The sequence below is a fragment of the Limulus polyphemus genome, unplaced genomic scaffold (genome assembly GCF_000517525.1).
Source record: "Limulus polyphemus unplaced genomic scaffold, Limulus_polyphemus-2.1.2 Scaffold3070, whole genome shotgun sequence".
In the NCBI taxonomy this organism is placed as follows: Eukaryota; Metazoa; Arthropoda; class Merostomata; order Xiphosura; family Limulidae; genus Limulus; species Limulus polyphemus.
The window spans coordinates 112,970-128,045 of record NW_013668680.1 but is presented as its reverse complement, the minus strand read 5'-3'; the positions used below and the strand labels follow the sequence as shown (position 1 = coordinate 128,045).

At 34.9% G+C, this 15,076-nt stretch overlaps 1 protein-coding gene across 1 annotated transcript in view; it reads left to right on the top strand.

The window, feature by feature from the left end:
• The window catches only part of LOC106468595 (alanine--tRNA ligase, cytoplasmic-like), a gene marked incomplete at its 5' end in the record, with an annotated part of 94,166 nt that overhangs the window by 13,229 nt on the left and 65,861 nt on the right, over nt 1-15,076 (top strand). Inside the window, 3 exons of the mRNA XM_013929027.2 lie at nt 2,571-2,715; nt 9,140-9,285; nt 12,214-12,361. Coding sequence (XP_013784481.2) covers nt 2,571-2,715; nt 9,140-9,285; nt 12,214-12,361 — 439 coding nt within the window. The remainder of the gene's footprint in view (nt 1-2,570; nt 2,716-9,139; nt 9,286-12,213; nt 12,362-15,076) is intronic.

The following is a 15,076-nucleotide window of genomic DNA, read 5'->3' as shown; positions in this document are numbered from 1 at the left end:
CCAAGAATAGATGAAAGTAACAGTACAGTACTTGACCCTTGAAACACTGATAAATATAGTGATATCACCAAGAATAGATGAAAGTAAGAGTACAGTACTTGACCCTTGAAACACTGATAAATATAGTGATATCACCAAGAATAGATGAAAGTAAGAGTACAGTACTTGACCCTTGAAACACTGATAAATATAGTGATATCACCAGGAATAGATTAAAGTAACAGTACAGTACCTGACCCTTGAAACACTAATAAATATAGTGATATCACCAAGAATAGAAAAATGTAATTTTAATCTCTGTCTTATCAGGAACTCATAATTGTACTGGTATCACCAGGAATAGAAGAAAGTAGCATAACAATTCCATCTTGTCATGCACATGTATTAATGTAGGCATATCAGAAGGAATAGAAAGAAGTAGTATTAAAATACCCATCTTATCTGGAGTTTGTTATTATACTGATATTAATAGTTTCTTTTAGAAAGTGTTTTTCGTCAGCCCAGTGAGTTTTGATGGTTAGGGACTAATTCTATAATAATTGCTTATTTCTCGTATTTATTAAAAAATTTTCTACAAACTGAGAAATGATGGTTTTAAAGTACTTTTTTATAAGCAAGACACATAACAAAATTAACTGTCTTTATTTTAAGGTAGGTAACACAATGACATTATTAACTTTGTATAAGATATGCACAGCTATTCAAACTTTACACCATCAAACATTCATCTTCTTAGGAAGTTAATGTGAAGAAACTGTATCTGCTCTCAAAACAGGAAGCCTCTTATTAGTACATTAATGCTCAACACAGTAACAAATTTAAAAAGAGCTAAATTTTGATTTAACACATAGCAAAATATTATTCATCCTAGATGTAGCTAAAACCACAGAAGACTATTATTATACTACCTAAATAGATCAAACTGTCCTCATGGACAACACCTTAACAATTCCAACAGCAAAGAAAGATGACAAAAGATGACCTGATGATGACAAAACCTTGTTGAAACATTGTACATTTGCTGTTATGTTAAACTTATATTAAACTTTTCTTCATTACCCATTCAAGCCATCTCCAACTATTATAAAGAAAGATAATACTACTGTAACCACTGATAGAGAATAGTATATCCAGCTCTGAACTTTAGTCAAAGATGATCACTGTATTAAGGTCAGTTCTAGTCCATTTGCTAATACTACAGATGAAAATTACCAAATTCTCAAAAAACATGAAAAATATGCACCACTCATCTATGATCTACCTAAAATTCACAAACAAGGCTACCCTTTCCATTCAGTTACTGCAGAGATTCCTAATGTCACCATTCAGCTATATATCTTTTGTGTCACCACAAATTACTTCCAATGTTAAGATAAACACCACAAACAAGAAGAAAGCAAGTATTGTATAACTTCAGTGGAAAATTTTGACGTTAACATTATCAAAATAACCACTCTTAGACCTGTGATTTGATTCAGATATGTTCACAATACATTTGTAATATGGTCACACACTACAGACAAAATTCAAGACCTTAAAAAACACCTGAACAAAAGCTATTCCATGAAACTCTCATGTGATTGTTACAAGATATGTTACTTGTACACCACCATATATTACAGGCAACCCACAGATACTGATAAATACCTTGATGGCCTAATCTCCAGAATGGAAAGATTTGTATTATGTAGAATGCTAAGAAGAATGAAGAAAAATGCATCACAACAACCGTACTTGACAGTAAATACCTTGAACACTTGATAAAGAAGGCAAACACAAGAATATGTAGGAAGAAAATTACAGATATTCCACTATATTCCCTATTTCAAATGTCTGCTTGAAAACATACAAATGATATGTAATCAGCATAAAGATACAACAGTATTGGAAACCACAACAAGTATGAAAATATTTAGTACACATCAAACCACCTAAACGTCCACTGAAGAGCAAAATCACCATTACAACATCTCTTGTGAATGTGGACTCCAGTATTTTCGAAGAAACATAAAAAAACCACAAACTTGAGAATGCTGGTACGTAATAGACAAACAAGACTGCAACACTGTTCTCTATTCAGTAACCTATCATGTTAAGGAAGAAAATTGTACAGTAACATTTAAATAATGGAAACAAACCATACATAATGAAAAGAAAGATAAAAAGAAGCCTTTTACTTCTACATAACTGATAACACACAGAGTTGACCTAGCAAATAAGTCGGCAAATCCTAGAAACCCTTCTTGAATCTATTCAAATAGTTGATAGAAGTCTTAAAGGGGAAGAAAAGAAACAAACAACTAAAAGTACATTACATCACTCATCTATGTGATTTACCTAAAAATTACACCTAATAAAATCAAACTGATAACATGCTCGGGTAACCTATCAAATAAGTTAGCAAAAACTGGGTGGTGCTCTTTAATCCATTCAAATTGTTCATTCACATCTTAATGGGTCACAACCCAGATAAGTAGCTAAAGCAGAAGATTCATAAATAAAAATTGTCTATCATGACAAACAATTTTCCAAAATTATCATTGAAAGAGGTTTCCTGTCATTTGTTCTAGACAAGCAGATGGAAGTCTAGAGACCTTGCAAAATTTGCATGTGGACACAGGCATGGGTTTAGAAAGATTAGTTGCAGTACTTCAAGGGTCCATGTCAAATTATGATACTGATCTGTTTCAACCTTTATTTCAAAAACTTCATGAGGTAAGTTTGTTCTTAAGTAGCTTGTATTTTTAAAGTTTTATCCGATGTTCTTTTGTATATTGACTGAAAAGTCAAAACCAATGTTCATTATTTCTCGAGAAATAGTCATAAATTTCTTTCTGTCCCTGCTTCATGTTGATTCTCAGTTGCCACATCATCTCTGAACCTAAGACTTCTCCTCTGTGGCTTGTGGTTGGAACTCTTCCTCATTTCTTCTACTTCTCTTCTTTGAATCTCTTCTCCAAGCTTGAGAATTTTCTTCTTTTCATACTTTGACTTTTATTCTAAACCTGCTGATGTTTGTTTCTTGTCTTGACTGTCCTATTTCCTCTTCCTTTCTGAGTCTCTACATCTTAATCTGACAGCTCTACTGGTAAAGGTTATACCAACAAGTTTTTCTTACTGTCCTGTTTTCTTCTTCAACTGTTGACCAACTTACTTTTTTTGCTTCTGGGAGTTGCTTTATTAGGATACTGTATGTGTTGGTGTTAAGCTTTTTAAGTTTTGTCTCAGGGAATTTCATTTGACACACTTCCTTCATGTAGAATTCTTTAGAGCTACATTTTTTTGTGACCACTTCCTAGTGTCCCTTCTCCCAAGAGGCTAGCTATCATGGGGCTTGGTGATTAATTGTTTCTGGAACCACTCCACTGTCTTTGGTTCTGTAGTGCTTGGCTCTTAAACTTTGTCCACCTATGGACTCATTTTGTAGAAAACCTTAGGTTTTCTCTCAGGAGCTTCCTTTGTCTTTGGGGGCTACTGTTTGTGTTTAAACCAAAGTTCTGAGAATAAATATAGAGAATGTACTCATGAGGTCTGGATTTACATCACTGTATGAATATTTGGAATCTCCTAGCCATCCTAGGATGAATCATCTGCTGTGACCTCCCTTCTCCTTCAAGAATCTGCTAATTTGGATTGGTTGGTCAGCCTCCTAAGTCATTATTGATCTCCCATTTGATATATAATTGATTGAGAGCCTATATCAGTTCAATTTCTGGGTGGACTCAACCTTATTGTTTACATTTGCAACATATGGAGCTTCTTATGTCTTCTTCCCTTCCTGTGTGTGAGGTTCTGTCTCTTCTAGGGACTCTTGCCTTTCTCATGTCCCTTTTTCCTTTGGAAATATCTTCTTATGTGCCCTTCAGTAAAGTCTGGTAGATCAATGGCATATGCTTTTATTTCTTTACATTCATATCAGTTCCAGTAACTGAACTGATTGGTTGTATTCCAAAGTGTCCTGATAATTACAAAAGCTCCAGTTACAGAACTGATGTGTTGTGAAAAGCTCAACATATCTGTCTATTTCTTAATAATTTTTTGATATAGTAAATTATTATTCAATATGAATCATAAATATGAAGAATGTGTGTGTATGTGGTATTGGGTAGTGGGGGAGAGTTTATATGCACTCTAGTGTGTAATATGAAGAAAAAAATGCAATTTACTTATATTATGTAACATATATTTCCTGGAATCCTGCAAAAATTTAACTATGAAAATGATTATTCTCAATTAACATTCATTAAACAACACATAAATTATGTGTCATACGGATAAAAATAAGAATGGGTCAGAAATTAGGAAAAAAAGGACTTCAAAGAAGCCAAATTTTAAAAATTTAACTTTTGAAGTACTGTGCCTTTCTAGGAACTAGATCTGTAATATCTCTCACCAAATTTTCAGGAAAGTTTATTGAAAATTTAGTTTTGATATTCTTGTGGAAAAGAATCATCTTAAGTGTTGTATTACAGCCTAGTTACAGGCATAGTGGTACATCTGCATATTTACAAACAACTATTGATGATATTAATCTGAAATTAAGTAAAAGCCATGCTTTATACAAAGCAAACCTTAAAATCCAATAGCTTAACAAATATTAATCAAAAATACTCAGTTGTCTTATGTTGCTTATAATTTAATACCTAGATCTTCTTGATACACATTTCCTTTCATGTTGGTAACAGGTGGTGTGTGAGAGGAGACAACTCGTCAAACAAAGACTTGTGTCAAACCCAGTGTTCTACATGGAACTTTCATCAAATAGTAATGACTATTGTGTAAGAAAGGACAAACAGCTAAATAAAGAGTTGTGAAAAACCTAGTCTACAAATATTGAACAAATATTGATGACTTGTGTGACAAGGAGGACAGTTGGTCAGATAAAAGCTTATATTAAAACAAGTATATAACTTTCAGTTTTCATTAAATATGGATCTGTAAAAGAAGGTACAGCTAGTCAGATAAAGACTTGTATAAAACCTAGTGTACTACTTGCAGGGTTGACCAAATATTGATGACTTGTGTGACAAGGAGGACAGTTAGTCAGATAAAAGCTTATATTAAAACAAGTTGAAGGTTTCATCAAATACTAATGATAGGTTCTGTTTTCACAATCTTGAGAACCTCCTATCTATTCAATTGAGTTGATTTTAACCATTAATCATCAAACCAAAATCTCAAAGCTCTCTAATCGTTTAATACCCTGTTTGTGCTTGATACACCACCACACTACAAATCAAAATCTTTACTGATCTTTTAATTAACTCTATTCTTCTGTCTATAGAGCAGTTTCTTCCTTTTACTATACATCATTTTGACCACTGCAGTCCTTGTACTGATATTACATTGTACATGTTTCAACTTCTTTAGGGAATACTTTGAAAACATCTAAACTGAATCACTTGCTCCAGCTTTTATCCATTCAACTTGTTGCCACTCTTTCATGATACCTTCATTACCTGTTTTCTACATATTACATTCCAAAATCTGTTACTGCCATGTCCAAAACTTTCTACTTGTTTCTACTGGTCAGTAGAGCTTTATCAATTATGATAAAAAATGTTACTTACTTCTCCTTCTGACCCTTGATATTCATCCCTTTCCCCATTTCCTTCCATGCATTTGTGTGGGTTTTGAAAAGTATTGTAGATGGTCCTGTTTTTTGTCCTATGAACCATCTGTCCTGCCTCAACCACTTTTTCTTGGAGTCCTTTATCACACTCAAGGGGGGTTTCTCCAGGACTATGGATGACCAAGGTAAACCTCTTGAATGCCTATCTCCATATTCATATTTCTAATGAGTCTAGGTGCTATATTCGGTTTGTCTACAACAGGGTTGTGTCACAGTTTCGTGCCTGGTCTTTTGGGTTTGTTTCAGCATCATATGTATTTTATTGGGTGGTCATGGCTTTTGCTTGACTTCTGCATGCTCTAGGATTGTGTTTACACTACTAAATGGATGATTGGCTCCTGTTAGTTCATTCTGAACTGGAGTCTTCTCAACACACATCTGCTGCTAATAGTAGCATCTTGTTTTGGTTGGATTTTAAGGTTGGTGATGTTTCTTTTTGCCTACCCACAATCTTATCTACTTGGGTGTATTTTCCACAACCCCTCATTCGAGCCCATCCTTCTCCATTCTATAGTGTTCACAGTTCTTCATGCATTTACTCTTTTCTCAGTTTCTGCATAAAAGGTTCTGGGCTTCTATAGAAGCCCTTATTCTTTTGGGTTGGGTACATATGCTTTTTCTTCAGAGGTCTCTACATGACCCATGGAATCTTGCTCGGGATCCCTTGGACTCCCTAATTACCCTTACCAGCTATCTGCATTAGTGGTTGAACAAGAACAGCACAACAAAGAGAGTACTGCTTCTTCCACCTTGTCCGGAATTGCATTGAATCACAGATGCTTCTCTTCGTTGTTGGGGAGTGTTGTCCATTTACTAGAGGATTCTGAGCAATGGTTACAAATTGTAATGTCTTACCATTTCAACATCTTGGAAATTATGGTGGTATGATGTACTTTGGTTCATTTTTTTTTTTCTACTGGTACAGTACCAACATATCATGCTCCATTCTTACAATTCCACCATTATGGCCTATTTCAATCACTATGGGGGCACCCATTCCTGTTCCCTTTGTGGTGGGTTTCAGAGGTTGCTGTTGCATCCAGCTTTTGTACATTTCTATCCAGAGGATGAGGTTGCTGTATATTTCTAGAGGTGATCCACTTCTGTGCAATGGGACCCGAGAGTGGTGTTGTGTCTGGCTTCTGTGCATTCCATACACGGAGGATGATGTTGATCAGGGCAACAGTTCTTCAACTTGCTTGAGGCTGAACTTATGCAGTGGGGTGCCAGTCTGATTGAGTTTGATATGACCTACCACATGGGCACATCTATTCCTACCTTCATTTCGATATTGGGTTCCTGGATGTGTGGTTGGTTATGGATTTGTGCACATGTGCTTGTTTTGTAGATCAGTTTGCAGAGTATATCTTTCCATTCTACTTAACTTGAGGTGAAAATGATGTAGACTCTTCTCTTACCATGGGTTGGAGGTTTTATTCCTGATACCACTTGATTTTGAACTGGAGTTAACCAGCCATGTACAGTCCGTCATGTCCTAATCACTCTACACCTTAAAGCACTTTCATTTTCACTTTCCTCACATTCCTGTCTGTAGATGGTTTTTCTACAATCTCTCTTCTATGGGATTGAGCTTCCGATATACTGTGAATTGAGTACCGACCCAACTGGTTGTCTCTCCCTTTTTGGTTGTGCTCCTTCCACTTTCTGTCATGTATGTGACACCTATTTCCTCACTGGGTGCAGGGTATCCTTGGTACAGAAGTTGTACAGTCTCCCACCTGTGTTCCTCTCCCAACGGAGATCACACTTCATGAATGTTCTTCAGAAGCTTTTGAAGGATACTTATTCTCTATCCCTCTTACTGGTCCCTCCACCTATTTAATGTGGGACTCTAACTATACCTGTGAGAAGAGGTAATGTACCGTATCAGAAGTTATTATTTTCCTATACTGAAAATATATTTCTGATAGGTACTTACCTTTCCTCCCCATTGAAAACTGGTGATTTTTGCCTAATTTCAATGACAGTTCGGTAGAATTGAATAGAGGGAGTCACATGCATCAAGGGGGTGTGTTGCACTCTTATTGATGGAAGGTTGTCGCATGATAATTCACTTGCAAAATGTAGTTGAACCACGTTTGCATATAGAGGGTAGCACTAAAAGGGAATAACTATACATGTGAGAAGAAGTAAGTACCTAATGGAAATATATTTTCAGTATAGGAAAATAATAATTTCTGTTATAAGTGTATATAACTGCATCATCTTGGATAAGATCTGTCATAAGTATTTAACTACATCATTTGGGATAAGGTCTGTTACTTCTAGTTCTGTTATAAGTATTTAACTACATCATTTGGGATGAGGTCTGTTACTTCTAGTTCTAAGTATTTAACTACATCATTTGGGATAAGGTCTGTTACTTCTAGTTCTGTTATAAGTACTTAACTACATCATTTGGGATGAGGTCTGTTACTTCTAGTTCTAAGTATTTAACTACATCATTTGGGATAAGGTCTGTTACTTCTAGTTCTGTTATAAGTATTTAACTAGATCATCTAAAATATTCATCTGTTATCTGGTTAATTCTGAAATTATTTTATGCTCTTTGTCACCAGTTAATGCATTTTTGGTTGTAGATTAAATTTCTTTCTCTTTTGATTTTTGTTTCATTTCTACTTCTGAAGGTAAATATTTTGTTGTGGTTTCTGTTGATAGTTGAGTTCATTTCTACTTCTCAAGGTAAATGTATTGTTATGGTTTCTATTGATAGATGAGTTATTGATTTTTGTTTTATTTCTACTTCTGAAGGTAAATATATTGTTATGGTTTCTATTGATAGGTGAGTTCTTTTGATTTTTGTTTCATTTCTACTTCGGAAGGTAAATGTATTGTTATGGTTTCTATTGATAGGTGAGTTCTTTTGCATTATTTGGTAAAAATAATTCTAAGACCAGTCAACTTAATGATAAAGAAAATATTTTTTTTTCCTCTATTACAGTTTGCACAAGTTAGCTTTACTTATGTTTGCTGAGAGTTCTAAGTAGACTTTAATACAATTTTGTGTATTTCCTATCAACTCAGTTTTTATGTACTTTGGCCTAACTTGTGTTTTCTTAACTTTCTTAAACTTTCAAGAAGGTTGTAATCATTAAGCTACTCCCTCATTGTGTGACTTGAAGGTTTCCTCTGATAAAACAATAATAAAAATGATTATGTCAACAACAACAACAAAAAAACATAACCTACAACAATATAGTAAAGTGAATGTTGAGGTTCAAAATATTTAAAAAGAATCGTAAGCCACATAGAGTTTTGTATTTTCAGTGCAGTTAAATTTGTTAACTTGGCTCTTTATAATAATCTTTTTTCTGGATACAATAGCATCTTTTTCTGACACTACTGATGTAAATCTGTGGTCAAAAACTCCATTTTTATTGTAGTGAGTTATGTGTTATGAAGTATGCAATGAATATGAAGTATTGAGTATGTACCTTTATTGTGATAATTGTTTTTGTGTAAACCTAATTTCTGCTTATATTATAGGTCAGCTCTGTTAGACCATATCAGGGACTAGTTGGATCATCTGATGTAGATTTTATTGACACCAGCTACAGAATTATTTCAGACCATGCTCGTATGTTTACTGTGGCCATCTCTGATGGGGTTCTTCCTGATGAATATGATGCAGGGTAAAGTATTGACTTTTGTAGTAACATCACATTAAGACAGTGTTTTTCAACAATTCATTCTTAAACAGGATGAACATAGGTCTCCAGTATGAACATTGTTCTCAAGTATAAACAAAGGTCTCCAGTAGGAAAACAGTTAACAAGTGTGAACACTATAATATAATCTTCAGTATAATATAATCTTCAGTATGAACAAAGCTCTCTAGTATGAATACAGGTCTCCATCATGAACGCAATTCTCCAGTTGAACACGGGTCTCTAGTATGAACACGGGTCTCTAGTATGAACACGGGTCTCCAGTATGAACACTGATCTCCAGTATGAACACTGGTCTCAGGTATGAACACAGGTCTCCATTATGAACCCAGTTTGCCAGTATGAACACGGATCCCCAAGTTTCTTCCAACATTTCCAGTAAATACCCCACACAGTTTGAAAAAATCTCCAACAGACAATATAAAACCAATGAAAGAATCTGAGATAAAACTACATACCAAGAAACTCAAGAACTCATCCCTCCAGTGTAGATCAGATCACCAACCTCATTACAAATACCATTAGTGCTTTAAAACCCCACTTAAAAGCACTTTACAATTTATTTCTAACATCAGGGTACTACCCCACACATTGGAAAACAGCCATTACCACTGTAATCCTCCAAAAAAAGGGCCTCAAATCAACCAATCAGAGTGACTTTAGACCCATAAGTCTACTCAACTGCCTGGGTAAACTCCTTGAAAAAATAGTAGCGACTTGCTTACTGTGGTTCTTAGAAAATAACAACCTCGTAAGCTTCATGCAAAATGCAAGAAAAAAAAAAAACAGACGAACTACAGATCATTTAGTAAGACTAACAGAAACAATATGCAAAGGCTTTGACTGAAGCCACACAACCGTAGGAATTTTTTTAAATTGTAGGAAAGCTTATGACATTGTATGACACAATGGCCTCAAATACCAACTTCTGACCAGTATTTTAAAATTTATATCTGGTGTTCTACATAACCAATCAGCCAAAGTCAGAATAAATAATGCATTTAATGCAGGAATACCACAAGATTCTGCACTCAGTCTCCTACTCTATATCATGTACGTCAATGATTTATCAAAACCATGTGACCTACTCATTCACACATCTCAGTATGCAGGTGATATAGCCACCTGGAGCACTTCATTAAATCCACCACATGCAGCTCAAAAAGCACAAATTATCTTAAACAAAATGATACAAATGACGAATGGAACTAATCTATACTAAAACCCAGGCAATAATTATTCCCAAAAAAATTATGGAAGAAATACCCCCGATTAAGAAACATAATTCTCAAACTAGCAAACACACCCATTCTAATCACTGAAAAGACGAAATTTTGGTGTATTATCTCTGATAACAAATTAAAGTGGGCCCTTCATTTCAATGAAATATTTCCTAAGTTACGAACCACAATTAACTATCTATACAAGATTAGGTACAGGATCCATGAATGCAATGTACACACATTACTGCATATTTACAAACTTTACATCAGACCCATCATAGACTATGGCACCACAATCGCATGCAATATGGGTAATAATATATTCCACAAGCTGCAAATACTACAAAACCAAGTAATTTGTATGGCCTTACGACTCCCCTTCTATACCCCCACCTAATACATAACAAAATTGCACCTCTACCCAATGACCGAGAAAAAATAACCAAACTAGCCAGAACATTTTATTGAAAAGCTAAGAACAGAAACACTCTAAATGTTTCAATTCCCTTCCCTCGTGGCCATGCCAGCTTTATAGATGAGATACCTTTTTACATAATTCTTGTTCCACATTAACACTCATTTATTATTTATCATAACCAAGTATAAGATCATTATATAGTAATTACATATATTTCCTTCCAGTTAATATCTTGGGCACTAGTTGGGCTACTGAAAGCAGGTTTTCTCCAGGCACTCTCTTTTCCTTCCACATCAAATTGTGGGGTATTTGATGAACCCAGTCAGGGCTTCAGATACTTAGATCCCAGCCCACCATGAATAAGCAGCAGTTATTCTTTGTGATTTTGTCATATCTTTCTGCCAAAATTACACCTGCAGCCTTGGCCTCAGCTCTGCCTTCCTTTGCTTCTCTGTCCAACCAATATATGTATGTAGATGCATGTGTGTGTGTGTCTATATATATATTTGTTTGTTTGTTTTTTTCTCATGTTTCATTGTGTCTCATTCTTTTCACGTGTGGGGTGAAGGAGGATTTTCTTTATCCTCAAGTTCTCTGGGAAACCAAATTATTTGGATTTTCTTTCAGTTGTCCATTTAATTGATCCTTCCTAAATACCTGCCATGCCAGGCTTATTAGCAGATTATTTTGGGAAATTTCAATAATTTTTTTTTATACTAGAAGCCTGGGTTGAACAGTAATGGCTTGTTTTATTTAGTTCAGTTCAGGGTTTTAGTTTTTCAGGCATAGTAATTTTATAGCTAGAGTTCATTGGGCTAACTCTGTTACATACCATATTTGTTTGTCTGTTTATATTGTATGCTGTAAGCTGACAGGATTTTTCTAAATGTTTAGTGGAAAATAAGGTACATTTTAAAAGTAAGCTGTATAAATTTTGATGGAGTCTGTGTATATTTGTATAATTTTTTAAAGTTTTAAGTTCTGAAAATGAGATGATATAATGGTATTGTACCTGTGTTTTAGTTTCTGGTTCAGTAACATGATGAATCAGTTATGCATGCATTTTAAATATAAATTTAGTGGCCAGAAGTACTTTTGGTACTATCCATAATGTTATTAGCAGTATGAAGTGAAAAGTACACACAGTTGTACTGATGGTGTCTTGGAGTCAAGCATATTGGAGTCAAGTTTAATTTTGCTGTTTCTATTTCTGTGTAATTATTTTGTCATAAAATTATTATTATTTTGCAGTAACAGTTTGCGTAGAGTTATACGGAGAGCATTGACAGCTGCTAAGGTACGACTTAAGGCTCCTAAAGGCACAGTTGCTTTTCTTGCACCATGTGTTGTGGAAAGTTTAGGAGACATTTTCCCTGAACTCCATCAAAATATTCAAATGGTAAGTTTTTCTGGCTGCAAATTAATGAAGAAATTGTTTCCCTTTTTATTTTTATTGAAACAAACACATTGCTGGTTGGCACCTCCATAAAAGTAGTATCATAAACATTTACACTGCCTATGTCCAAAATTGGTGATAACATAAAATTCAAGGACAACCAAGGACATATCGGTTTAATTTAAATCTTTTTTTTTTCTCTCACTCCTTGTCATTGATTTACTTTTTTTCTTTTTAATTTAACTTTGTTTTACTTCCTTCGAATCTGGTATGCCATTCACAGATCATGAACTTTTTATGACATTAACTCACCCATGACAATATTGAACCTAAATAGCTTTCTATGCTTTTGTTTCCCCCTGTGCTCCTGTGGTGACAAAACAAAACGTCATTTTTGAACCCAATTTCTTGGAAAGGCAAAATCAGTTACATCCTATATATTCATCCCATTTGAATCTCACAAAACTCACAACTTTTAGATTCAATCCATTTCATCAATATACAACCCATCATGAAGAGATACATAATGTCTCCAAGCATCCCGATTTGTCTTTTTTAAGTTAGAAAAGATTGGAAACTTAAATACCTACCAAGGTAAGGAGGGAAGACTGTCCCATCCACTAAACTAAATTAAAATGAAAAGAGAAACCCATAAAAATTATTCCTTATCATTCAAATATTTATTAACCTTCTCTTATACTTCCTTAAATTTATGCCATCCATAATATCTGAAGGCAACATATTTTAATAGCCAGCCACCCAAATAAAAAAATAAAACTGTCTTAGCTGAAGATTATTTCCACTTTGCCAAAAGTAATAGTTGTGTCCTCTAGTCCTTCCTTTCTCACCATTAAGTATTAACAAAGATGATACCTCAATCAGATCACCTCCAACTCTTACTTTTTCAGAAAAGAATTTCAGAGAACTTTACCTGTTGTTCTACAATGTGTTACGACAGCAGAAGTCACATGATGCTGGTAACATGTAATGAGTACCAAGAAGGATCGGGGAACATCACGAATAATCCAGTATTTGCTAGATGCCCTCTATTCCTGTATATAAGCAGGCAAATAAAGTGAGATAATTAATTGAATTGCAGACAGGCAGAGATAGGGACGGACAATTGAGTCAAGCACAGTAGTGACCATAAGTAAAGTGCATGAATCATTGTGAATTATAGCGTGTGTGGAAATTAAGTGTATTGCAAAGTTGTATTGAGAAAGAATAAACTAGTTTTATTTAAGAGAGGACTTGTGTCCCTAAAGTTTCATCCGAAAGAAATTATACTGGAATTTAACAAATGAACAGAGACGTGACAAATGTAATCATCCTAGTAGCCTCTCTCATAACTCTTTCGTTCAGTATTCATCCTGAGGTGAGGAGCCAATGGCTGAACACAGTACTCCAAATGTGACCTAACCAATGACCTATACAGTGACATTATAAACTCTTTAGATATGTATTCTATATTTCTGTAAATATAATGTAAAATCTTATTTGCCCTATCACTAGCAATAGCAAACTGCTTGGATGGCTTGAAAGACTAATCAACCAGAACACCAAGTCCCCTTTCTTCCATAACACTGTTAATGTTATTCCCATCAAATTTTATTTAAAATTATGATACCCCACATGAATTACTTTGCATTTATTATCATTAAAAGCTATCTGCCGTTTATTCACCCAACTCATCAAATGAACTAAATACTTTTGTGAAGCAGCAACATCCTTGTCACAACCAGCAACACCCGAGACCTTAATATCATCAGCAAATCTTAAGTGTTTTATTGACCATTCTTTCATCTATGTCATTGATGTAAATCTAAAGAGCAAATTTTTAACCACTGACCCTGAGTTACATGAATTATAAGAACCTTTTGCTTACTTTTCTATCCAATTAGACAACCCATCTCCCACATTTGTATATATAATTTTTTAACAAGTCTTTTATGTGACAACTTGTCAAATGCTTCTGAAAATCCAGATACACCAAATCCACATCCTTACCCTCATCTAAATAACCAGTAATATTTTTATTATCCACTATGTCATATGGGCCTTCCCATGGAGAAGACAACTTAGGAGACTTCCCTTTGGTCTTCCTAGGATTATACAACCACATCTTGTCTCCTGGTACAAAGCTGACTTCAGTAAATTTCTTATCATAACATAGCTTCATGGAATCAGCAGATGTTTTTAAGTTTGACCACACTTAATGGTGAATATCATCCATTCTTTCAGATAACACTTTCACGAACTCTGGCACATTTTCAGGCAACTGTTCGTGAGGTTTCGTCAGGTCCACTGGCAACCAAAGTTTTCGACCAAACATCAATATTGCTGGAGTGTATCCAGTGGTTCATGCTTTGCTGTCCTATAGGCCATCAACAGTGGAGGGAGTAAGACATCCCAGTCATCTTGGCGTTTATTACAAAACTTTACCAATTCCTGTCCAATTGTACTTTTCTACCATCCCATCAGACTGTGGGTGGAGTGGCATTGTCCTGGTTTTACGTATGCCAAACAACTTGCAGCATTTATGGAACACAGCTGATTCAAAGTTACAGAATGCAGTTCATATGGCATACCAAATCTGAAGAAGAAATCACTAATAGCCAAAGCTGCATTTCCAGCATCGGTTTGGGGCAAAGGACCAGCAATGTCAACAGCTACTCTTTCCATTGTTGCGCCAACTTGATATAACTTCATTGGAGCACA